At 40.7% G+C, this 25,415-nt stretch overlaps 1 protein-coding gene across 2 annotated transcripts in view; it reads right to left on the bottom strand.

Annotated features, from left to right (window-relative positions):
* Positions 1 to 25,415, bottom strand: part of LOC122884254 (PH and SEC7 domain-containing protein 1-like) — a 55,341-nt gene continuing 29,926 nt past the window's right edge. Inside the window, exons 9-17 of one of the 2 annotated variants that reach the window (XM_044213919.1) lie at positions 23,782 to 23,871; positions 14,646 to 14,689; positions 13,520 to 13,710; positions 12,644 to 12,714; positions 11,144 to 11,301; positions 10,274 to 10,418; positions 9,948 to 10,091; positions 6,711 to 7,067; positions 4,571 to 6,615 (exon numbers count right to left, since the gene is read on the bottom strand). In XM_044213919.1, coding sequence (XP_044069854.1) covers positions 6,738 to 7,067; positions 9,948 to 10,091; positions 10,274 to 10,418; positions 11,144 to 11,301; positions 12,644 to 12,714; positions 13,520 to 13,710; positions 14,646 to 14,689; positions 23,782 to 23,871 — 1,173 coding nt within the window. In that variant the 3' untranslated portion in view covers positions 4,571 to 6,615; positions 6,711 to 6,737. Of the gene's footprint in view, positions 7,068 to 9,947; positions 10,092 to 10,273; positions 10,419 to 11,143; positions 11,302 to 12,643; positions 12,715 to 13,519; positions 13,711 to 14,645; positions 14,690 to 23,781; positions 23,872 to 25,415 lie in introns of both variants that reach the window. The other variant, XM_044213917.1, reaches the window with a different exon arrangement.

A 25,415-nucleotide genomic window follows, 5' to 3' on the forward strand; every position in this document is an offset into this window, starting at 1 on the left:
TTTTGTTTTCAAAATGTTTTTATTTTTGCCTCTAAGCCTTCAAAACATTTGTGTTTCACTACGACCAAAACCTCACAGGATGTGGACAGTATGTACAGCTATCGATGGGCGAGCTGGCGGTGAACATTCAGACCGCAGCGAAGCCGCAAGGAAGGAAGAAAGAGAAAAAGAACTTTCACAGAAACTAAATTCGGTCTTTGTCGTCGATCAGGACACGACGACGAACAGAATAAATAAACTGGTGGATTCAACCCCTGTGAGGAGGTTCAGCATCTGCTGCTTTCACTCTAAAATACTAAACCAAAGTGCCCTAAAACGCAGCGAGCGCTAGCTAGGCGTTCAGCCCAACTACAATATGGCTTCTCAATGTGAACATTTATTTACAAGGTTTGGACACAGACAAAGAGCTGAAAGCGGCCATGACTTTTAGACAAATTCATCCTATGCTGCTTTACAATGCACAGTGTGACAAATACACCCGAAATACACAAGTGTCACTGGATATTTGAGGGAGTAAATACGTGACCCGGGGGGGGTCAAACAGCTCAGCGGGAGGATAAATCTGAACCTGTTAGCATCTCAGCAGCAGCTGATTCAAAAGTTTCCTCCTGCATCAACCAGCATGTTGATGTTTGTCCGATGGAGGATGAAGAAAAAAGAGGCTGAAGGACAGATTTAGTCAGATGTCCTCTCTGATCTTCACGTCACTCAAATAAACCACAGAGGTCTTTATGCACGAAGGTCCGGTAATCATCTCAAAGGTACTTGTGGAATCGCGGACTCTGTGAAACGTTGCAGAACATTTTTAAAAGCGCGCGATCGTCAGAAATCGAGCCAGTGAAACTCGAGGTTTGGACCCAATCAGAAAGAGATGCGAGGACAGTCAGACCCGGTCTGAATTAGGACATTTAACGTGAAAGCCTTGCAGATGGATGATGGGAGTTGATGACGTTTACATCGTAGCACTAAGATTCACAAGACCTTCATCGCTGACAGCCTCAGAACTACTTTATAATTTTGACCGAGATCTTATTAGACGGACGGATGTAACACTGCGTGAGACGGTCCATTAATCATGGTCCACATCACATCAGCTAACGGTTCACGCGCAGAGACTCAAACGCTGGAGGACGCCATTCATGGTGAATTGGACCTCAAAAAAACATGCTGGTGCCGCCGACCACAACTCAAACACTCAAATATCGTCCAGCGGCACAACGTGGGGACGTCGAGAAAGGTTCAAATCTACGCAAATGTCCCGTGACTCAACCGGTCAGCTGGTTCTGATTCCCGGATGAAGCAGAAGCTCCACTCAACTACGTCAAAGAGCCTCAAACAAAATGGAGGAAAAGCTGACCGTCGCTGTCGCCGACTCCGCTACCGGGACGAGAAGAAGAAAAACGACAAATGGAAACACGCTGGTTGGGAAATGAACTACTTCATGCACCAGTCCAACTGTCCAATCAGAGCTGAGTATATAAATGACACCGATAAGCTTCATGCGCTTCAGAGACAAAAGACTTTTTGAGTCTGCACTTGTGAACGAGGGGTAAGAACGGCCCAGACATCCTTCCTAGCCACGTCCTCCGGCTGTTAGGGGATGTAGCGCTGCAAGGCCTGATGGGATATGCAGTCTGTCCTAAACTGACTGCTTTCAGCACAAAGGAAGCAAGACGTCACCGACGCGTAAGAAGCATCCATCTGTCCGACCCACACCGAGTCCAACCTCCCTGACGGTGTCACAGTCCGCACTCTGTTGGAGCTGATATGGATCGTGCTGGACTTGGACTTGAAGCCAAAGGAAACGTATTTGTATCTGTGCGCTTATTCTTTCTTTCGGTCGAATCCGAACCCAAAGCTGGTGAGGACTGAGATCCAGATCGACTGGTGTGACGTGAAAAATGAGCGTTATCACGCAGCGTCCTTAGTTTCATTCTGTCAGTACCTTTGAAACGTGTGGTTTGACGTTTATAAAGTCCTCTGTGGTGTTTGTTTTAAGAGTCTTTACAGTCTGTTCAGAACAGAGTGGAGATGATCGCTCGCCGGTCCACATATGGACCCAACAGCTTCATTCAAAATGTCAAACTTCTCTGTTTATCCCTCAGAGCTCAGGGTTTCCTGTTCTGCAGGAATCAACCGTACGAGACTAAATCCTGGTGATAATCAGTCCAGCGGAAACAGCAGCATCAGCGTTTGTAATCCTTCAGAAATTTCACAAATCACACTGAGGTCTGTCTGGAAGTTTCCACCGCTCGCTGAAAAACTTGCTCCCGACTGGAAAAAACGACCAAAAACGATCCTGCGTGAAAAATTCAGAACAACTTTTGTTCTTTCCTCCCTTAAGAGACCAAATCTTCAAGTTTTCCTTCAGTGTTTTCAGGGAATCTGGATTTATTGTTTCGGACTGAAAAGGTTCCATGGTTTTGTGTTCCTCGTCGCAAACCTGTCAAATCTGAACAGTTTCATTCCAAAACAGCAAAATTGTTAGCAAAGTAACAGATGATATGAAAGTTATCTTAACACTTTAACTTTTTCCTGGTGTAAAGTATAAATCTGAGCAAAATATACAACGTTTTGAAATGAAACTTAATTTTTACATTTTGGGTGGATCATTCCTTTAACCAGAAAACCATCAACGCACAGCTTTTCTCTGCTGCCACCTGGTGACCATTTCCTGTCGTCACATCTGTTTTCTTCCCGTTTCAAACTGCTGATGAAACACTGAACAGACGGAGCTTCGTGTTTCCTGGAGACTCAACATTATTATTCATGAACAACAGGATTATGTGAGAAACGCTGCAGTGTTACATCACAGGAAGGACATCAAAGACAACTGGATGTTTTTAAGTTTCCCACATGTGGAAGTCCAGGACAGCCTAACTGAAATAAAAATGAATAATCACCCCATGACCTGGACATAGGGCTGGGCAATAAATCATATGAAATCTTGGACTTTTGGTTCTGCATAATGTGTGAAATGTAAAAATGTAGTTATTACAACGTGCACAAAAAGGTTTTTTGAGTAGATATCTGGCTCCGTCCCGTAAACTGTGGCGTGACTCTTGTGTCTCCAGATTCCTAGCTGGCTCTTGCTTAACTGTCGTGAGCACATCTACAAGCTGGGAAGCCTGAAAAAGACACCGATCTCAGATCTGTTTGTGTTTGTTTACATCGTCTCACAGTTACGATAGCCAGCTGTCTTTTTCTTTAAATTATAAATTACGACTCTTACATTTGTAAAGTTTAACTCAGATTTATTTTACTGTTCCCGCAAATCTTCATATTCTCTTTCACAGTGGTGGAATGTGACTAAGTACATTTACTCAAGTGCTGCAGGTAAGTACAGTTTTGAATTTTTGAAGCCAATATTTTTACTGCACCACATTATTTAACATTAGTTACTTTGCAGATTCATATTATTAATACAAAACAATAATAATAAATTACGATGTATTATTATATTATATAAGCTACCCAGCAGTATATAAAGTACCAGCTGCAACATTAAAGTGATGAACACATTAATGCATCAATAATTATAATCCAGATATAATACATATTATTCTGAAATGGGCCATTCTGCATAATGACTGCTTTTATTTTTGGTACTTTAAGTAAAGTTTGATGCTGATACTTTTATACTTTTACTTAAGTAAAAATTTGAATGCAGGACTTTTACCTGTAACAGAGTGTTTCTACACTGTGGTGTTACTACTGTTACTTAAAGGTCCAGTGTGGAGGCTTTAGCGGCCTCTAGTGGTGAAACTGCAGTTTGCAGCCATGTGAACACCGCTCGCCTCGCCCTCCCCTTCCAGGCGTGGAGGAGACACTACGGTGGCTGCGAAACTTGCGAAAAACACAAACGGCCCTCTCTAGAACCGGTGTTTGGTTTGTCCGTTCTGGGCTACTGTAGAAACATGGCGGTGCAACATGGCGGCCTCCGTGGAAGGGGACCCGCTCCCTCTGTAGATATAAAGAGCTCATTCTAAGGTAACGAAAACACAACGATTCTTATTTTCAGGCGATTAAACACTAATGAAAACATACTTATGAATATTATATTCCACTTCTGCCGACAGCTGCTCCTAACTGGACCTTTAAGTAAAAGATCTGAGTACTTCTTCCGCGACTGATCTTTCTTTCACTCTTTCACTGCTGAACTGGGAATTCTGGGATTTGGGCGAGACGTTGTGGAAATGTCCAAACTCAAGGAAACAAATTAAGTAAATCTACTCTGCAGCAGCTGCTTTGTTCACAGCGCAGCTTCCCACTCTGGTGACCCCAAGTGGCAGCAAGAGGTAACTGCATGTGGAGGACTTCATTACCCAGAAATCCTGTCTGGTGTCTGATAGTGAAGATGATCACGAGACTCTTTAGAATTAATTTTTCAGTTGTCTTTAAAAAGCAAGCGTTCATTTTCTCTACTTCAACAAGATGGCTGACGTGACGAGCGTCCGCGTCTTCACTGGAGATCAAGAGAACGTGTGTTTGTTTCATCACATTAGTAAAGAGATGATTCAAACTTGCAGCTTCTGAACTCTCGTCTCCAATCAACAAACAAACAAGGTCATTTCAGCGAGATACATAAACATTAAGTAACCTGTGATCCCGTTCGTAGTGATCGGGATAAAGTGGACGGATTCAAACATTATACATTAGAACAGTTTCCAGCATCGTTTTCAGCAAAGAGAGAAAATCTATGGAAGTTCATTAACGACGAAACTACTGAGCGAGCACAAAACTAATTCAAACTGTCCACATTCATCGACTGAGACTGCCGGCACTTGTTTAATAAGTCTTACACTTTTACTTTAACTAGTTCAACTTTTCCAACACAAGAATAATTATTTTCTGGACACTCGAATTTTTATATTTTGGTGACAAAATGTTAGAATCACAAACATAAATTCTGGAAATCTGCTGACAGTTTGCTGCCTTTTCTTTAAGCCTCCTCTTCGTCTGCTTGATGTTGATTTTATTTATATCTTAAAATTTGTTCTTGTAGACTTTGAGGTGAGCTCCTCCTCCAGAAGTGCTGTTCTTCATTTTGTCTTTTTCTTTCACAGAAATCTTTGTTTTCATTAGTTTTTTTTAATGTTAGGCATAATGTTTATAGCAGTACAAAGAGCCGGAGTCATGACGTCACTTCCTGTCTAGGCTCTGTAACTCAAGTCAATCTCTCACTCAGCGTTTCTTTCATCGGTCTTTCTGAAAACACGTAGCGTGTTCCTGATGTTTAATTTCCATCTTATCAGACAAATCAGCTCCACTACAGCAGCTGCTGTTATAAACCGAAACCTTTGTGATTTTAACAAAGTTAAACAACACAGAAAAAAAAACTACAGCTCTCATGTAAACTTACCGGCGCAGGTACGTAACGATATCTGATCGTTTTTCTAAACTACCGTCCTGATCTAAACATATAAAGCGAGCCACACAACATGCTGTTGAGGAAGACTCTGTTCCAAGGCTGGATGCTTAGTTATTAGAATCGTTGCAAATGTATATGAGATTTTGAATTGAAAAGTTTTTTCACTTCTGGAGCAGAACCTGGAAGCTAGTTTCACTTCGGCTCTCTATAAAGGCAGTGAAGTATTTTTATGAACCAGAAGCAATAACTGTGGGATGATATCCAGCCCTCTACTCTGCCCGAAGATTGATTCAAGTTTAAATTATCATTTTTTGCTCAGTCAGTAGTTTTTGGTCACTAATAAACCTCCATCCAGCCTGTTTGTTCCAGCAGAACTCAGTGAGGAAAACAACATGAATAAAACAAACTGCAGTCACACTTTGATCAGCCTCCATCCAGCATGTTCAGCTTGTGTTTCCACTCCTCGAAGTACACATCAAGTGCTAACACAGTATTACTGTGTACTCACAATACCTTTCCTCTGGTTAACACACACACACACACACACACACACACACTCTGTGAAGTGCGGAGGAGGAGGTATTGTGTTCCTGATCGTCTCTGTGACGCATCATCACAGCCTCGGTCTGGTTTGTCTGTTTGATTGTTTGTTTGGCCGGGGGAGTCCTGACTCCAGAGTCTCAACACCCCCACCCCCCCTTTTCTCGGCTGCCCCGGCAACAGTCCCACGCGCTCTGTCCGTCATATGTGGTCGGCATGGCAACCTGCTCCCCCGTTTGTTGCTAGGGGAAGCAGAGCGATGGCAGTGCAGGAGGTCAGTGTTTGTCGCTCTGAGAGAAAAAAAAAAATAAAAGTACCGACAAACTGTTTCTGTTCTGTCTCAACAAAACCAGACGGCTCCTGGAATCAGAAGCTGCTGCAGGAGACTGAATGATTGCTGATATTTAAGCTCTGTCTCCGCCATTTTAACAAAAAAATGCTTCCAGAAAGTCCCTGAAATGAAAGATTTGACAGGAAACAAAGCTTTTGCTCTGAAGCTCAGCAGCGGTTTTTACTGTTTGAACTGCTGAAGTTGATGAGAAATAAGCTCTGACAGCTGATGGATGGCCAGATTACACTTTTCAAACCTTAGTGTTTCCTGAATGTTTCGACTTGTGAAAAAAACGCAGCACTCGTCCGTTCGGTCGTCCTCCTTTGTGACGAGTGTTTCCTTTCCCACCGACCTCGAACGTCTCGGCTCGGCTCTGGAGGAAATCAGAATCAGGTTTAACAGAAAAGGTTTAAAGGAGGATGTCAGCCTGCTACCCATGAAGCTTCATGTCCGTCTCCAGCTACACACTTTGTATAAAACCTGATTCCCGCCGCCTTACGGCGCCTCTTCCTGTTTGCTGCTCTGTTTCTGCAGCTCCAGCCGCTGGTTGTTCCCGCCACCGCTGCCGTTCTTCTTGCTTCCCTCTCTGGTGCTGCCGCTGGTCTTGGAGGTCGAGGATGAAGAGGACGTGACCTTTAAGCTTTTTGACGTCTTGGTCCCGCGGGTCTTCTCCTTGTTGGCGCCTTCCAGAGGTAGCGTAGGGCTGGAGTGCGCCCTCTGCAGGCCGCCGTCGTCAAACAGCCGCGACTCGAAGGCCGACAGGTCCTCGTCTCCGCTGGACAGTTTGGCCCGAAGCAGCATGGCGTACGTACCGTACCGGGTTTTCTGAGGACGGAGACGAGAGACAGCGGTTAATGATGCAAACATCAGGTGGTATCAGTGATGTCGCAGCAGCAGTTTCTTTGCCTCGTCACTGAGGGAGTGGACAGTTTGAACTGAACAATTATTTTAAAAAGTTTCTCTCTATAAAACGTGAAAATTAGTCCGATTAACTGTTATACATACCACTTGAACAAAATACAAAAAAGTTAAATTAAATAAAAACTGTAGGAAATGATTTTGATGACACAACAAAGCTCATTCAGGTCTGGTTTGTTATTTCTGTCGTATTTTGAACTTGTTACAGCTGAAGTCAGTTGCTGAGGTGGATTTATTTCAGTTTTTATGGGTTTTGTTTGCATGTCACTCGCAAAGGATATTAGGAAGCTGAGCTCTTCTCACCTGTTTACTACGACTGAGTAGTAAAATAAATAAACGTCTCATAATACTACAAAGTAATTCTAGAAATACATCTTTTTCTTGTATTATGTTTTCTTTCTCGTAATACTGACTTTTCTTGAAATTACAACTTGTATTGGCCCTAATACTCTGTAAAATAACAATTGTGTGGGTTTTATTTGTACACATTTCTCCCATCGGCCCGTCATGAAAACCTGCTGCCCCCCGTTGACCCTGGCTCTCGGCCTTATTATATTTTCTATTTGCAGACGACACTCAGCTGTATGTGTGTGTCTGATGTGATGATCTCAGCAGTCTAACTAACTGAAATGACTGCCTGGACTCTACGAGAAGCTGGATGTCCAAACATTTTCTCGTCTCTGGGACCTTTAACCTCTATTATCGAGCTACACACTAAGGATTTAGGTTTCACATTTGACTCTTCTCTGGATTGTTATGTTCATATTAAGAAACTTTTGCTTTTTTTACCAGTTAAGACAAATTTGTGTCTCCAAGCCTCGATTACTCTTATTCATTAAACTAAAAGAAAACTCACACATACTGTATCTTTACTTTTCCTAACTGATAATTTTGCTCTTTTGCTTTATCTGTTTTGTTGCTGCTGTTTTGTTGCTGCTGTACATGTTAGTTTGTTGTTCTTTTATTGTGAAATACTTTGCATCTTTTGTTTTGAAACGTGCAAAATAAATAATCTTTAACTACTTAAGTACAGAAATATTTTTTTCTATCTTTACGACAGTACATGAACTCATCGTGTCTGTTTTTATTAGATTACTGACTGAAGAAAGTAACAGGAAACAATTTCAGATCTTTCAGTCCCGCTTTTATCTGCATCACGAGACAGTGATAACACATCATATCTTTAAATAACAGTCAACTGTGATGAATCGGCTCTCTGCAGGTTGATTTTCATAGAAATGAACTTAAACCAACGGCTAACTGAAAAGAGAGAAATCAATGTGAAAACCGATGGAGGGAAAATGATCAGCAGGAACAGAAAGTAAACAGCAGACTGGTCCTTTAGCTGAGCTCCATGTTCCCGACACAGAGTGTTTGTGTCTCTGCAGCCTGTTTGACACCCGACAGACTGATTCAGTGACAGTTTGTGATGAAGAAATGAGACAGAAGGAGCTGCAGAGAAACTTCAGTCCGTCTGTCAACAGTTATATTCAGACCTCAGAGGGATTTTACTGCATGTTTAACTTCAGCTGCTCCTCAGTTAAAGACTTCTGAAGGTTTTCACACTGTTAGAGGAACAACTGTCGAATATGAAGATCCTTTACTTCAGCAAAAGTACTAATACATCACTGTGAAAATACTCCACTGCAGGTAAAAGTCCTGCAGTCAAACCTCACTACAGTAAAAGTATGAAGTATAATCAGCTAAATGTAGTTAAAGTATGAAGTATAATCAGCTAAAGTTACTTAAAGTGTTCAGTGAGAGTCGTCCCTGTGCAGTAAAACGCTTTCTGTCAGTGTTTATTATATCTGATGTTTCTGGATTCATATTCCTGCTGCATTCATGTGTGTGTTGCATTTTACTGCTGCAGATGTTTCAGGCTGAGCTCATTTTAACTGCTTTATATACTGTTGGGTAGTTTAATTTAACAGCCTGTTTTCAGCTCTGTGACGATGCGTTTTCCAGCTGATCCGAGGGGGGGTTAAAGTGTTTATTCAGCTTCAGGAGGAGGAGAGTTTTCTCAGCACGATGTTTGCCTCTGCGATGTGGTGGAAGTAGAAAGTAGCATAAAACTGAAATACTACTACACCGACACATCGGCCTATTTGGGAACCAATGTGACAACAGAAACAATTAAAGCCATCAGGAGATCAAGACCCTGTAAAAGCTCATCAGATGTGCGGTTGTGATGTCAGCTGCTGTTCTCTCTACATACACGTTTGTTAGCCTGTATTTGTTTCATTTAGTCAAACTGTCCACATTAGAGCAGCCGAACCAGCAGTCAGCAGCTCCTGTCTGCAGTGGACCCGTGGACGGACAGACAGCTGTCTCTGGATCACTGTGAGACTGAAGGAAACTTAGAAACAGCAGGATTCTCAGGCAGGTTCTGCAGCGGCTTTCTTCTCTGGCGTCTAAGTGGATTTCTGGAGGTTTATTCCGGACGGACATCAGAGATAATGATCTCCTCTGGATGATTCAATATGTGTTTCATTTCTGTTGTTGAGTTATGACTCTGGAAGGAGTGTGATTTTTGACTCAAATTCTGTATCTTTGTGCGAGCCACATTTCTGGTCCTGACTTCATCAAAGGGCTGTTTGAGGGTTTAGGCATGGATTTAGGGTTAAGGTTAGATCAGGTTTAGGGTGAAGGCTGGAGTTAGGCACTGTAGTTGTGATGGCTAAGTTTAGGGTTAGGGGCTAAGGACTGCATTATGTCAATGAGGGTCCTCACAAGTATATAAGAACAAACATTTTTGTGTGTTTGTGTTTTTTTTGCGAATCCCCTCACCTCGAACTCCAGGTACTCCTGTCGGAGTTTCTGCTCCTCCAGCTCGCGACCTTTCACCTTCCGGTCCGGTGTGGAGGCTGTGAGGTCGGCCAGCTCGGAGGAAACCGCCCTGAACCGGTTCTCGTGAGATTTGACCTGCTCTTCCTGTCGGGACAGACGATGAAAGTCAGCACTGTCCTGCAGTGAAGTGAAGGACTCGGATATCTCCATATTAGTAAAACCTGATTACTACTTTCCTGAGAACTTTTACTAAACATGGACTGAAGTATAAGTAACTCTTTTATCCAGATAACTCAGTAAAGCTCCTTGTGAATCAGAGTTTGTACCTGGGACAGTTTGGTGTTGGATCCCGGCAGCAGAGGACGGCTGAATCTCTTCTGGGAGCCGATCGCCGCCGGGAACGGTGGAGCCGAAAACATGGCCGCCACCACGTTGATGCGCGTGATCCACGACTGCATCTGTTCTGCATTCCTGCAGGAACAACGGGAGAGACATTAACACTCAGCCTGACTGCACATATTGTACATATTCTTTGTGTGTACATGTACTGTATGTATATGCGTCTGTTTTCATTACACAGTAAATATCAGTATATGGACGGTTAGAGGACAGCGTCGGTGTTCCAGAGATATAAGAATGTAAAGTGTTGATGACACATCCTGAGCCTTAGTAATGTAAAGAAAAAACAACAACAACTTCTGTTTGGGATAATTATGTTCTGGGTTTTGGCATGGCAGTTCCCATCATGCTTTGGGTTATGTAAACAAGATGTATAAATGTTGCCATGGAGGACAGTCAACTGTATTGTGGCTGTAGCTCCGCCTTTTAACTATAACTTCTTTACATTTTGGCGAATCTGCACCATGAAAAGTCTTGCTGGTTAGCTATTAACACTTCCTGTTTGCGCTGTAACCATGACATCCATCACTGGATCACTTTGATACAGAATTTTATGATTTTCAGGCAGAATCCAATGTCTTTTTCCTTCGATTTTAATCAGATTTATGGATGTTTGCTGCTGTCAGGGGAAAGAGTTGAGTCGCACTGATGTAAACTGGAGTCAATAAATGAATTATTTAAAATGTGCGTCAGATCAGAGCAAAGAAACTGTGCAACAACCTAGTGATGATGGACGGACTAAACGACAGAAAGAAACCAGCAAAGAGTGAAAGATAAAAGGAAAGAGAGATCCTTACGGAGCCTGGAACAGGAAGACCCTCCAGTCGGCCGTCCTCAGGTAGAACACGTTGGGTCTCTTGCTGTAATCAGCTGCTCTCATGGCCAGAGAATGATGGATGGACACGGCGTTCTTCACGTCCTCCTCCGTCAGCTCTCGCTCCGCACGGTACTCATCCTGTCAGCCAATCACAGAGCAGCATGATATCAGCATCCAGTCATGTTTAAACCTGCTGTAAGTACGCTCAAAGGCGTCAACTACAAGTCCCAGAATGCATTGTTTTCAGGACTAAAACCTAAAAGCATTGTATTGCTGCCACAGTTATTGAAAAAATTCTGCTCAGTTTTCTCAAATTAACAAGTCATTTTTATGTTATAACAAGATGATTTTAGTTAGCTATACCGGCTATATATTCTCATTATTTCTACGTTCCAAATTATTCTGTTTTAACAAGAAACTTTTCTTGTCTTTACACAAAATCAAACCATGTAAATCAGTAACGTGTCACTTTCGGCATCAGCTGGATCTTTTTCTCCTTTTACCATCATATGGAGGTTATCTGTTATAACAACATATATCATGCTATAACAACAAATGTTTATTGTTTTATGAGATGTGTAGAACAAGACAATCATTTGGTGTGTAGTAAAAAAGACAAGCATATCATTATAACATGGAAAGATCTTGTTATAATGTGAAAAGGATGTCATTATATTGACATACTTTTCTTGTTATTACTACATAGCAAATTATTCCCATTTTAACATGAAACGTTATAACAACATATTTTATCTTGTTTTATCACTAAACGTTCTCATTATTACACAAAATTAAACCGAGGAAACCATCATCTTCAAATCTCAGTTATTTTCTCTTTCAGCATTGAACGGATCTTTTCCTGGTTTTGACAACATATGAAAGTTTCTCATTATAACAACGTACTAACTAATCATGTCATAACAAGACAAGGTTGTTGTTTTAATGAGATAAGGCAAAGGCAATTTATTACAATTCATACACAAGTTCTTTACATACAAACTAAGTTTAAGATAAGTCGGTATGTCGTTACATACATTTTGGATTTTGTGTAACAAGAAAGTTTCATGATATATTGTAAAAACAAAATAATTTAGTATGTATTATTAAGCATTAATAATAAAATAAAATCATTCAAATGTAAATGTAACACCAGAGAAGTTATTTATTTAGACTTTAGCGCATTAAAAGTCATTTAAACCCTTAAAATCTCTAACATTTTAGATTCTCATGATATATATATATAAAATATATAAGAGTATAAAAACAGTTGTGACAATAGAAATGGTGCCAGACTTAAATCAGAGTCCCTGAGGTTCATCATTTCTGTGTGTGTGTTATCTCTCTCTTTCTGACCCAGATGTTTGTCCTGTTCGGATATATAATCGATCTGGGACACACAGTTAAAAATAGACACTCGGTGTGGAGAAACTGGCATGTATGAAACAGCAGGGCTGCTGGGAAATGTAACTCAGATGTTTACCTTCTGCAGGTAGAGCACCAGACCCTTCAGCATAGCGTAGAAAGACTTCCACCCCCGCTTACCCCGTGGAGCTAGGAGAAACAAGGCATCATGGGATATTATACATCACAAGTGCAGGCAAGAGATCGCACTTCGCTCCTTTAAATTGCTTTAAATGTACGTTTTGATGCATTATAATGGCTTTCGTCCAACCTTTACCATAAAATAGAGACTTCATCCTGATGTTGTGTTTGTGGTCCTGGAGACCCCGGCCCTCAGCTAAAAAACTACTTTACATTATTTTATCAGCTTAATACGTAATATATGAAATATGACGCTTGGTGACAGAACAAGGTAAATTTGCGTGTCATCTGCATAATTATGATAGCTGATATTATTCTTTTGTATTATTTGGCCTAATGGAAGCAAACGTTAAATAGAAGAGGACCCAGGATTGAGCCTTGGGGAACGCCACGCATCATGTTGGTCCGCTCTTTTGCATAAAATAGTTCCTGTCCTGAAGCTATGACTTGAACCACTTTAGCACTGAGCCTGAGAGATTTTCCAGTCAGTCCAGTATTGTATGGTCAACTACGTTAAAAGCAGCAGTGATATCTAATAAGACTAGACCAAACATAAGTAGGACAACATACTGTGCATTTCTTTCTCTGTGAATGACTTTTTGGCAAACAAAACCAATACATTCATGCATATCCCCACATAATAGAATACATGAACTAACGAAGCTTTATGGTCATTTCTATATTTTGTCACCTCATCACACGTGTAGCTCAACGGTTACCACTTCAATACTTTTCTACATACTGTTATCATTTTCATAAAAACAACAAAAAGGTTATTTAAAAGTAACAAGAAGAAGAAGTCAGAATGACGTACTTCTCTTTCCGTCGGGGTCGGCGTGGACTTTGCGGACCAGGAAGCCGTTCTTGTAGAGCTCGCCGTCGGCCTGATGGGCGACGCCCACCAGCGGGTTTCCTCCACTCCCCAGTCGTTTCATGGTGTGGGAGGCGGAGTCCGTTCGAACGTCAGCCAGCTCCGACATGGACTTCCTCAACTCCTCTTCATCACTTCAGAAGACAGAGGACAGAAGGAATCAATGAAACTGTTCTGCAGGTTATCGGAGATTTATCATCTTCATCATCTGGTCCAATGATCTCATCAGCATCTCATTTCTTTTAATAATATAATTAATATTTGGATTATTAAGCTTCAGCAGTGGTGAGTGAGGAGGCTGTTTAAACCATCATCTAGTAACTACACTGATAACGAGATGAGATCTGTCTGATTCAGCCCAGCAGGTGGTTTATGTGATCAATCACATTATATGTTTGCTTCATAAGCAGCATGACGCAGTGTAGAAATGTGCCAACATCACAACAGAACCAAAGATCTGGAAAATCAATACTTCTTACCACCTACACTAACTACTTTCCTGTTTATTTCATTATCTCATCACCTCAATCTGCTATTTTCACATCATGTATTTTTTGATGCTCATCATCTTTTATTTCATCATCTCAAGCCGGCTCATCGCGTCACCTGGTCCTATGAAATCATCTCGTTCTCTCATGTTTTATTTTCCAGTGTCATCTTATGTCATCGTGAAGTCATCAGAACATTTGTACCAAATAGCTGCAGAAGATTAACATCCAAACAGAAAAAGAAAAGAACTGAAGAGTTAATTAAAAAGAGGCTGAACATGAGGGAGGACAGATGCTGAATGCATTTAAGACGCCTGTATGTTTATATATATGTATATGTATATGTGTGTGTGTCCACAGTCAAGCATGGGCGTTGGGATGCTGACCTGTAATTACAGCGAGGAAAGAAAGCAGGGAACTGTTACCATGGCAACAGAGGCTTAAATAAGAGAGTCGGGGCAGCAGGGACACACACACACAGAAATGTGCAGAGCCTAAACACACACTTCAGATGTCTGCACATGCTGCGTGTTAAACCAGTAGAAACCAGTCGATGGTTCATACTGGAGGAGGAAACTTACATGGTCCACTGAAGCTTCTCGTTCTTGATGGAGCTGTACAGAGTCTGCAGAGACACAACACACACACAGTCAGATATATGTGTGTTAGAGATACATGTGTGTATGCGTGTGATTGAACTGTGGGATCCTTGGCTTTCCTGTTTGACTTTCCTTTAAAAAACACGTGACAGTAACAACTTTAACCTGCAGCTGTAAAACAAAAACACTGACGCTCCTGAGCCACAATCAGTTCAGTTCACGGCTTATTGGAGGACGTTTCTCTTTTTGTCACCAGAAGAGGAAGAGGCTGAAGGAAGGGGTAGTTTACATTTACTGGGAGAGCAGGGGAGGGTATGAACTTTTTATTATACTAGATTTCAATTTTATTTGTTTCTTTCCTCGTGGGATTTATTATAAAAGGTGGACATTTTTGTTCCATTAACAAATGAAGGTTTGAATTACAGTTCACTATCTCAAATTCTTAACACACTTTCAGTTATTAATGGCAAAACAAATTGTACCCGTTCAATACTGTCATATTATTTTGAGATATTAGGTGGAGGGTATTGCAATTTTCTCTTAGTCAAGGGGAGGGTCCAAATACATTATTATTAACCCTGGGAAATGTAGGTTTAAATTTGACCCCAAAAAGTTTGGTCCCTAACACAAATACTGTTCTCACTCACTAATTAAATGCAGTTACTTTGCCGCTTTTCCGATTGCTGTTAAGCAACTATTAAAGAAACTCACACTTCCTAAAGATGTTTCACATTAAAAGCCTTCCAGCAGCTCAAAATGCATAACTCCGCCCTTCCATGGGAGGTTTTTAATGTCAAACAACGCAAGTGTTAAGATTCATTGATGATAGCTTTACCGCGATCAAAAAACAAGTGACCCTTAATACACAATTACAAAATTACAATTTACAAAACACCTACCATCTGTGAGGATGAATTTAAATGATTAAGGACGCCACATCAGAAAATAATCAACACCCTCCAGCCAATCACCGTCATTCTCAGTGTACGTGGTTAAGCTTAAAAGTGTTAAACGGCAAAGTATTAGTCAATAAAAACAGTATTCGTGTTAAAAGAGTCACTTCTACTTTGCCATTTTTTTAAAACGCCGTTAAGCTCAACACTTCCTGTGCAGATGTTTCACACAATGAAGAAATGTTGAAATGAGGTGATCAGACAAGATGGCAGGATAATAAAATATGAGAAAATGACGAGATGTTAAAATTAGATGATCGAATCAGATGATGAGATAATGAAATTAGACATAAAATGAGATTACAGTAGACTACCAGCAGCTACTGTATACGGACAAAGTTGAGTTTTATTTACCGTAGCTTAACTGCCGGCAAAGTAGAATTGATTGGAAATAATTAGTCAATAAAAACAGTATTAAAAGAGTTACTTCTACTTTGCTGGGTTTTTTTAATCACTTTTAAGACACCATTTAAACTCAACACTACCTGCACAAATGCTTCACCAAGTCAGGATATGATGAAATGAGGTGATTTGATAACAGGATCATGAAATATGTGAAAATGATGAGATGATGAACATTGATAACTCTGAGTCTATTATTGAGAGCAAATCTGAAGGAAATGTAAAGTTTAATAGATAGTAGCTTAACAGCGTTAAAAAAACCCCAGCAAAGTAGCCACAATTGGATATCATTGGTGAATAAAAACAGTATTGTTCCCCTATAGACACATTTTAAAGTATGTAAAAATACTCTGCTATGATTAATATTTTGTTTAACATGGTTTTCCCACATAAAAAGTAAAAAAAAACCCTCTGTAAAGCGGCTGGAAGCAGATCTGCTCTTTCTACCTCATTGAGAAACTCTGGATCTCTGAATGCCCCGCCCACCACCGCTGCGTGTTAGCTCAATGCCCCGCCCACCACCGCTGCGTGTTAGGTTGACTGGTGCTGGTGAGGATGGATGTGGGTGAGAGACATACATCCATGGTGAGAGAGCGGTGCTCATCAAGATGGCTCGAGTTAGAGAAACATCGGAGAGATTCAGCCGTACATGTCTGAGCCTCAGTCCGACCCAGATGAGGAGTCTGTCTTGCACCAAAATCGGCGACTAGCAGACGTATCAGAAAGGTAAGTGTAGTTAGCATCTTTTATCTGTTTATGTTGTGTGTTAGCTTGTAATTGGCCGTGGCTGACGCAGCGTTAGTAGTTGTTCACATTGTTTTTATGTAACTTCAGTAGATAGTTGAAGGAAGCGCCAAGGTCCGGTTTGCACTCTGCCATGTTTGCTGTCAAAACCTTCACTACTCTAACTTAATGCAAACTCTCCGCTCTGCGCAGGAGGTTTCAGGTTTCTTTGCCGGTGGTGTTGCGATTGGCTTTCAGATTTGTGGCGTCCCAAATCTAGTTTGCCCGGAGTCCGTTCGAATCTCAGATTTTAGGGAAGTGTACAGACATTTCCCCCTTCAGTTGAGGAATGTGAAAACACCTCTAGTGACAAACTTTGCACAGATACAAGTCAGTAAAGACGAGGTCTGACATTTAAGGATCGTAAACATATGAAATACACAAAGTGTTTTGAGCAGAGTGGTGAGACATGACCGAATTTTCCACGTGACACATTATACTACAGGTAATTCCAACACCCCCTTAATGATTTTTTGCCTGGCCTTCATTAGGGACTGGCCTTTATTTGATGGGCCATTATTTGAATACCAGCTATTTTTTGATTATATACCTTCTTCCACACTGTAAATAGTATGTAGTTTAAAATGCCTACTGGTTTCAACCTCATGGTGGCGACACCGATTACCCCGTCAGGTGTAAATCGTTTGCCGTTTTAAACGATTATGCTCGACTAAATAAAGGCCCTTGTTCTTTTTACGAGTGCCTGAGGAACGTTTTCTTTTCTGTGACCAGTTTTTACAACTTCAAGAGCGCTTATAGGTTTCCTGGATTTACTGCACGTGAAATTTGACACTCGGCCGACGTATTCTTTTTGTGTTTATATCATGTGTATTGTTCTAGCCTCCTCTTGTGGTCTGTAAGTGAAATGTAGATAAAAATGAGTGCATATATAGTATCACTGTGTGTATTTCCAGGTTCTACCTTCTTCTTGTGGCCCCGCCGGTGCTGCTGTCCGTCCTGGGTTTTTCCCAGCAGGTCGGGGAAGGCCAGCGGTTTGAGGGAGCGAGAGCGGGGGGTTCTGGGATACCTGAACGGGTCGGTGTCCCTCGAGTCCCGCCCGCTCCGGACCGAGCAGAGCGACCGCGACCGCATGCGGCCTGACGAGTGGATGCTGTTGACTCCAATCATCGTGGTTTTTAAAGTTCAGAGGAGGAGCATTTGATTTGTGTCTAATTCGGGTTTCCAAGAGTCCGACTGAACTTTAAAGAGTCTTTGCGGTAAAAAAAATTGATCCAGGGAAACAGAAAAACTTGAAATTAAGAGAGAGAAAGTCTCTTAATGGGCAGAAGATGGCCTAAACGGCAAGAAAAGTAATTCACAGATATTTCTCTCTTTGACCAGCAACCAAACTTGATGATATGAACTCTTTAGTCCAGTGTTCTCTACAAAAAAATCAGCGTTACATGAACTTAGAGACAGATCTGACTCCACTTTGACAACTTGGATTTTAGATTTTGATCCAGCTTTGAAGGAGTTTCCAAATTGTAAATATGATATTTTCAGCAAATTAAAACTATGAAACTATCAGAGGAAGAACTGCACACGCAGGCTGGATGTTTAAAACACAAACCGGAGTCTACTGACGGCTGGTTATGAGCGGACTAACCTGGGCTGTCTGAGCTGATGGTGTCCTCGGCGGAGCTCAGCCTGCTGCATTATGGATCTCTATTCATTATGCATAAAAACACAGCAGCGTTTCATCCGGCTCATAATCCTGCAGGCTGACAGCCGGCGGTTTGCTCAGGTGTTTGGAGGCAAAACGACAAAAACAACAAGATGCTGCCAACAAACATGTCAGAGCTGATGATCACTGTGGACGCAATCTGCTCTGCTGCAAGATTTATCCCTTAAGGTCCTTCAAAAGACATTTTAATGTTGAAAAATTCACATTTAGGCAAATCTAGGCTCTATTTTGTTAATTAAATTGAGACAAAGAGTAAATTATACTTAAAATAAGGGCTAAAGATAATTATTATTTTTGGTTATTTCTCAGTAAAATGAGGACAAATGTCCTTCTCAAGGTGACCAACTGTTAAAAATGTAAAGATCCGCTGAGAGGAAAGCAAATCTGTATTTTTATTGGAGAAATAACTTCACAAATACAATTAATTTTATGATTAACATTGAATAAACAAAATGATTGTTGGAGCCAAAGTTAAAATAAGTTTTGAAACAAATAAGGAAATATTTTCTGGACTTTTATGTTACAGTGAATTATTAGATTTTAAGTTTCGTTGTCAAAGTCAAGTCAGCTTGGACTTCCTGTTCACGTCACATCAACACACACACTGCAACCTGTCCCAGTGTGTGTGTGTGTGTGTGTGTGTGTGTTTAATCCCTCAATAATGTAGAAGCAGTGATGCGTAATGCATCAGCTCACACTCCTGCAGAAAAACAGCACAAACATTCAGTCCGAAAACATCCAAACCACAACTCTGATCATCTTCTCCTCCTGATTTTGCAGTTTTCCAAAATGTGAGAGTCTGTTTTCAAACTGGCTGTTGAACGCAGCCTCCTGATGCGGTGGCGGCAGCGGCGGCGGCGGAGAAGGCGGAGAATCCCTGGACTGCAAATAAAGCTGCGTGACGGAAGAAACGCATCAGCAGCACCAGCAGCTCGCTCTCACATCCAAAACATTCACCAAAAAAAAGAAAAGAAAAAGAAACGAAAAACAGGAAGGCAGGGGCGAGCGAGCACACCCACACATGCAGACAGACAGAGAGAGAGAGAGAGAGAGAGAGAGAGAGAGAGAGCACCCCGAAAACTGACGTCAGCTTCCTCCTGAGACGCCACAACCAGCCCCGACTGAAGATGTAGGGATGATGGAGGGATGGAAAGAGGCAGAGAGGACAGAGGTGGAGGAAAAAGAGAGGGATGAGCTGATAAGGAGGAGAGAAAAAGAGGAGAGTTTCTCCTGTTGCAATCTGGGAAAAAAAAAGACCAAAAAAAGAGAGAGAATCCCTCCTTCCTCCTCCTCAGATCTCGTCCTCCAACTTCACCCTCACTCTTCTTCTTCTCTTCTCCTCCTTCGCTTGTTGTCGTCTTCGTCCTGCAGGAGATTCCCTCCGTCAGGTGAGCTCACTCCTCCTCCTCCTCTTCTTCTTCTATTTCTTCTCCTCCTCCTCTCTCTGCTGAGAGACTCTGAACTGTTGAGGAGTGTTGCTCGCCCTCCCTCCTCTCTCTCTGGTCTCTCTCTCTCTCTTTTTTCCCCTCGCTCTCTCAATGCGCATTTTCTCTTAGCAGCAGCAGCCAATGAGAGCGCAGGACGGGAGCTTCAGCCCGCCCCCTGCTCTCCTTGGAGCTGTCAATCATCGAGGATTCACAGAGCTGAATGTAAATGCAGCTGAGAGACGCTGAGCAGAAAAAAAGACTGAAAATCAGCTGAAAATATTAAAACAGTGACTCAGCGATATCGGAACGAGTATATTAATATATATATATACATATAAATATATTAATATGCTGGTAATTAATAACTAAATACAACAATGTAGTTTTATTTGAAGGTTAAACTTTGGAAACCTCCAGTTTTAATATGTTAGATTGAAAAGCAGAGATTTCACAGTAAAACCAGAAAGCTGCTCTAGTTTCTACATGTTTTAGTATTTTACACAATTAATGTATTTTATAATTCAGATGTAATTTAGAATTTTTATATAATATTTTATATTTTTCATCTATATACAGTGGTGTGAAAAAGAAGAACAAAATGAAGACTTTGGAGTGGCCTAGTGGAGATAAGTTGAGCAAACTGTTTACGAATGTTTATTCAACATCTGTTGTATAATGGCCGAACCTTATATGGATTCAGATGTGAATTTGATACAGCATTGTAGTGAGGCTGACAGACGAAGAAGAAGAACAAAATGAAGACTTTGGAGTGGCCTAGTCAAAGTCCTGACCTGAATCCTGTTGAGATGCTGTGGCGTGACCTTAAAAAGGCACTTCATGTTCTAAAACCCTCCAATGTGGCTGAATCATAACAGTTCTGCAAAGATGAGTGGGCCGAAACTCCTCCACAGCGCTGTAAAAGACTCACTGCAAGTTATCGCAAACGCTTGGTTGCAGTTGTTGCTGCTAAGGGTGGAGCAACCAGTTATTAGGTTTAGGGGTCAATCACTTTTTCACACAGGACCATGTAGGTTTGGATTTTGTTTTCCCTTAATAATAACAACCTTCATTTAAAAACTGCATTTTGTGTTTACTTGTGTTATCTTTGACTAATATTTAAATTTGTTTGAAGATCTGAAACATTTAAGTGTGACAAACATAATAATAAGGAATCAGGAAGGGGGCGAACACTTTTGCACACCACTGTAGATAACTATCGCCCAATCTCCAAACTGCCTTTTATTTAGAAGATTCTCGAAAAACTTGTATCTAAGCAGCTTCTTGCTGCTGTGGAAAAATATAATACCTTTGAAAAGTTCCAATCTGGCTTTCGTCAGCACCACAGCACTGAGACAGCCCTCCTCAAAGTCACTAATGACCTTTTAATGAATGCAGACGCAGGCATGTGTTCAGTTCTTGTGCTGCTGGACTTAAGTGCTGCCTTTGACTCTACTGATCATCATCATCTTTTAGACAGACTGAGGCACTCGGTGGGCGAATCTGGCTCTGCACTAGACTGGTCCTCATCTTATCTGTCCAACAGGAAATTCTGTGTCAGCATTAATAACTTCATGTAATCCTTTTCCCATATCAAGTACGGTGTGTCTCATAGTTCAATTCTGGGACCAATACTGTTCTCCTTATACATGCTTCCTTTGGGTGATGTAATCCGCAGACACGGGATTTCTTTTCATTGTTATGCAGACGACACTCAGTTGTACCTCCCTGTCAAGCCCACTGACCTCAGTACGCTGAGTTCTCTGCAGGACTTCCTGTCTGACATAAAACACTGGATGTCGGTACATTTTCTTCAGCTCAACTCAAATAAAACTGAAATCCTTGTTATTGGGCCCCAACGCATAACTAATCAAATACTGCCATCTACTGGTGACCTGTCACAACACATCAAGCCTGTTGCAAGAAATCTTGGTGTCCTGTTTGATAGCAGTTTATGTTTTGAGCAACATATCACTAAGCTTGTCCAATCATGTTTTTATCACCTCAGAAATATTGCAAAAATGCGATCTATTTTAAATCTTAGTGATGCAGAAACTGTTGTACCTGCTTTTATCTCCTCACGCCTCGATTACTGTAACAGCCTGTTCACTCGTCTTAATCTAAAAACTCTGACAGACTGCAGACTGTACAGGACTCAGCTGCTCGGCTGTAAACCAGGACCCAGAGGTTCGACCACATCACACCTGTTTCAGCCTCTTTACATCGGCTCCCTGTTGGTTTCAGGATCGACTTTAAGATCTTGTTGATTACTTTTACGGCTCTTCATGGCTCCAGACTATATTTTAGACCTTGTAATCCCTTATGAACCTTCACGTAGTCTGAGATCTTCGGGCAGGGGTCTCCTGTCTGATCCTGAGTCCAGGATGGAAACTAAGGGGGACAGAGCTTTGGCCATCAGGGCCCCGAGGCTCTGGAACAACCTGCCCGAAGACATCAGGCTGTCTGAGTCAGAGTCTTCGTTTAAGTCTCGTCTCAAAACACATTTTTATCTGAAAGCAGATCCAGATTTTACCTGAACTGGCTGTTTGCTTTTGTGTAATTTATGTATTTTATCTCGTCATTCACTGCGGTGTTTTGTTTCTCTCGTTGTGAAGCACTTTGTACTTTGTTTTGATAAGTGCTCTATAAGTAAAGTTTTTTTTATTATTATTATATATAGCAATATTATATTTTTTATTCTAATTAATTTATATTCAATAGCTACCATTTTGTATTTTTACATATTTTGATATTCTATATATTTAATATATTTCTGAACTTAATATTTTACATTCAATTTTACTGATTTTTTAATTTATGTAATATTTTTAGATATAAATATTTTTTCCATGTTTGTATTATTATATTTTAAATTATTTTATATCTCATTTTTATTTAAATAAGATCAACAATTTTGTTATATTTAATCAATCTAATGTACTTTTCATATTATGTATTTAATTTATATTCTATTCATGATTTCATCTGATCTTATTTTAATAAAATTTATATTCAGTATCTAATTCAAATCAGATCAGAGGAGGAAAAAACACAAACTGAGAGAAATAAGTTTGAAAACTTAAAATCAGCTGAGCTGCTTCACCAACAGACTGTAGAAACACTGTGTCCAACAATCAGCAGCGCCGTCCTTCACACTCGAGAGAGATTTATTATTGTCAACGCTGTTTTTCAGAATAAAATCTCCTGTAACTGAAGTCGACTAAACGCAAGAAGAAGACGACGAATGTTTTGCAGTGAAATCCTCAAAAATATAAAGAGACTATTTCCTCTCACTGAGTATAATTCACGTTTTCCCACTTATAAACATTCTGCATTCACTCTTTATCTTCCTGCCCACACACACACTCACTGCTACACCATCAACCGTCAAACCAACGACGAGCTGGAGGCAAGAAAACACACACACACACACACACACACACACACACACACACAACAGAGAGAGAGAGAGAGAGATGATGATGATGATGAGGGTGAAGAGGTGACGCAGATTCATGTTGATCGCTCGGAGGCTGAGATGGAAAAACTGAGATGGAAACAAAAGAGTGAGAGAAAGAGACGGAGACACACAAAACACACACACACACACACACACACACACACACACACACACACACACACACACACAAAACACACAAAACCCGGCGGTCATAAAGAGTTGAAATTAATGCATGTCCTCTTTTCTTTTTCTGCTCTGCCAATCACAAGCCAAGGATCCCTGTGTGAGTGTGTTGTAGAAGTGTGTTCATTTGTTGTGTAATTGTGTGTGTGTGTGTGTGTGTGTGTGTGTGTGTGTGTGTGTGTGTGTGTGTGTGTGTGTGTGTGTGTGTGTGTGTGTGTGTCAGTCGTACCTTCAGCAGATCTTTGGGGAAGTCTCTTCCATCGTTGAGACCTTCCAGGTTGGAGATGAACTGACTGCAGGACATCCTCTTCCCCACGTTCTACACACACACACACACACACACACACACACACACACAGTTAATCAACTGTGTTTATTGTATTTAAATAAAGTTGGGGGACGAACGAACAGTCCTACATTTCCCATAATTCACCTGGATAGAATCTTTTTGTTGGACTCAGACCTCATGTCCAGGTGAGCCAATGGGAAGGTGCCCATAGGTGAGGTGCATCACTTCCTTTAGGGGCTGTTTTTTTTTTTTTCATAAGAACTTTATTTAAACAATATTTAACGTCGTCTTTCCTTACAGTGTTACAGTTACGTCCTCTCTTATGTTGCCAGTGTGAGAGCGTGATTTCAGCGTAAGCTGTTAAACTCATATTGTCCTCAAAATGAATCATTTAAAAAACAAACATCTCTGGCAAACAAGCTGCTCTTGAACAGCACATTAGCGTGTTTAAAGCGGCGACTTACGATCCGATTCTTTTTAGCCCGAACAGAGTAAAGATTACTCTTCTCTTTCTGTGTGGCCGTCTTACAGTAGTTACATTTCTGTTACCTTCTCATCCGGAGAGGAAACGAGTTAAAAACACGGCGAAATTAAACATATTCGCTTTTATAAAACTTTACTTGAGTATTTTCGTTTAATGCTACTTTCTGCTTCCACTCGGCCTCGTCTCAGAGGAAATATCAGACATTTCACTGCGTTTGTCCGACGGCTTCAGTTACTTTACAGATCACAGTGTTTCATCCCCTTCCTGTCTGGTGAAAACCTCGTATCTCCAGGTGTTTGTGACGAGCTGAAGGATGAAGAGTTTCCTTCATGTGCTGAGAAAACTCTCCTCCTCCTGAAGCTGAATAAACTCTTTAACCCCCCCTCGGATCAGCTGGGAAACGCATCGTCACAGAGCTGAAAACAGGCTGTTAAATTAAACTACCCAACAGGATATAAAGCAGATCAGATATAATAAAACACTGACAGGAGCGTTTTACTGCACAGGGACGACTCTCACTGAACACTTTAAGTAACTTTAGCTGATTATACTTCATACTTTAAGTAACTTTAGCTGATTATACTTCATACTTTAAGTAACTTTAATACTTCATACTTTAAGTAACTTTAATACTTTATACTTTAAGTAACTTTAGCTGATTATACTTCATACTTTAAGTAACTTTAATACTTCATACTTTAAGTAACTTTAGCTGATTATACTTCATACTTTAAGTAACTTTAATACTTTATACTTTAAGTAACTTTAATACTTTATACTTTAAGTAACTTTAGCTGATTATACTTCATACTTTAAGTAACTTTAATACTTCATACTTTAAGTAACTTTAATACTTTATACTTTAAGTAACTTTAATACTTTATACTTTAAGTAACTTTAGCTGATTATACTTCATACTTTAAGTAACTTTAATACTTTATACTTTAAGTAACTTTAGCTGATTATACTTCATACTTTAAGTAACTAATACTTTATACTTTAAGTAACTTTAATACTTTATACTTTAAGTAACTTTAGCTGATTATACTTCATACTTTAAGTAACTTTAATACTTTATACTTTAAGTAAC

Source organism: Siniperca chuatsi, linkage group LG11, assembly GCF_020085105.1.
Source record: "Siniperca chuatsi isolate FFG_IHB_CAS linkage group LG11, ASM2008510v1, whole genome shotgun sequence".
NCBI classification, from domain to species: domain Eukaryota; kingdom Metazoa; phylum Chordata; class Actinopteri; order Centrarchiformes; family Sinipercidae; genus Siniperca; species Siniperca chuatsi.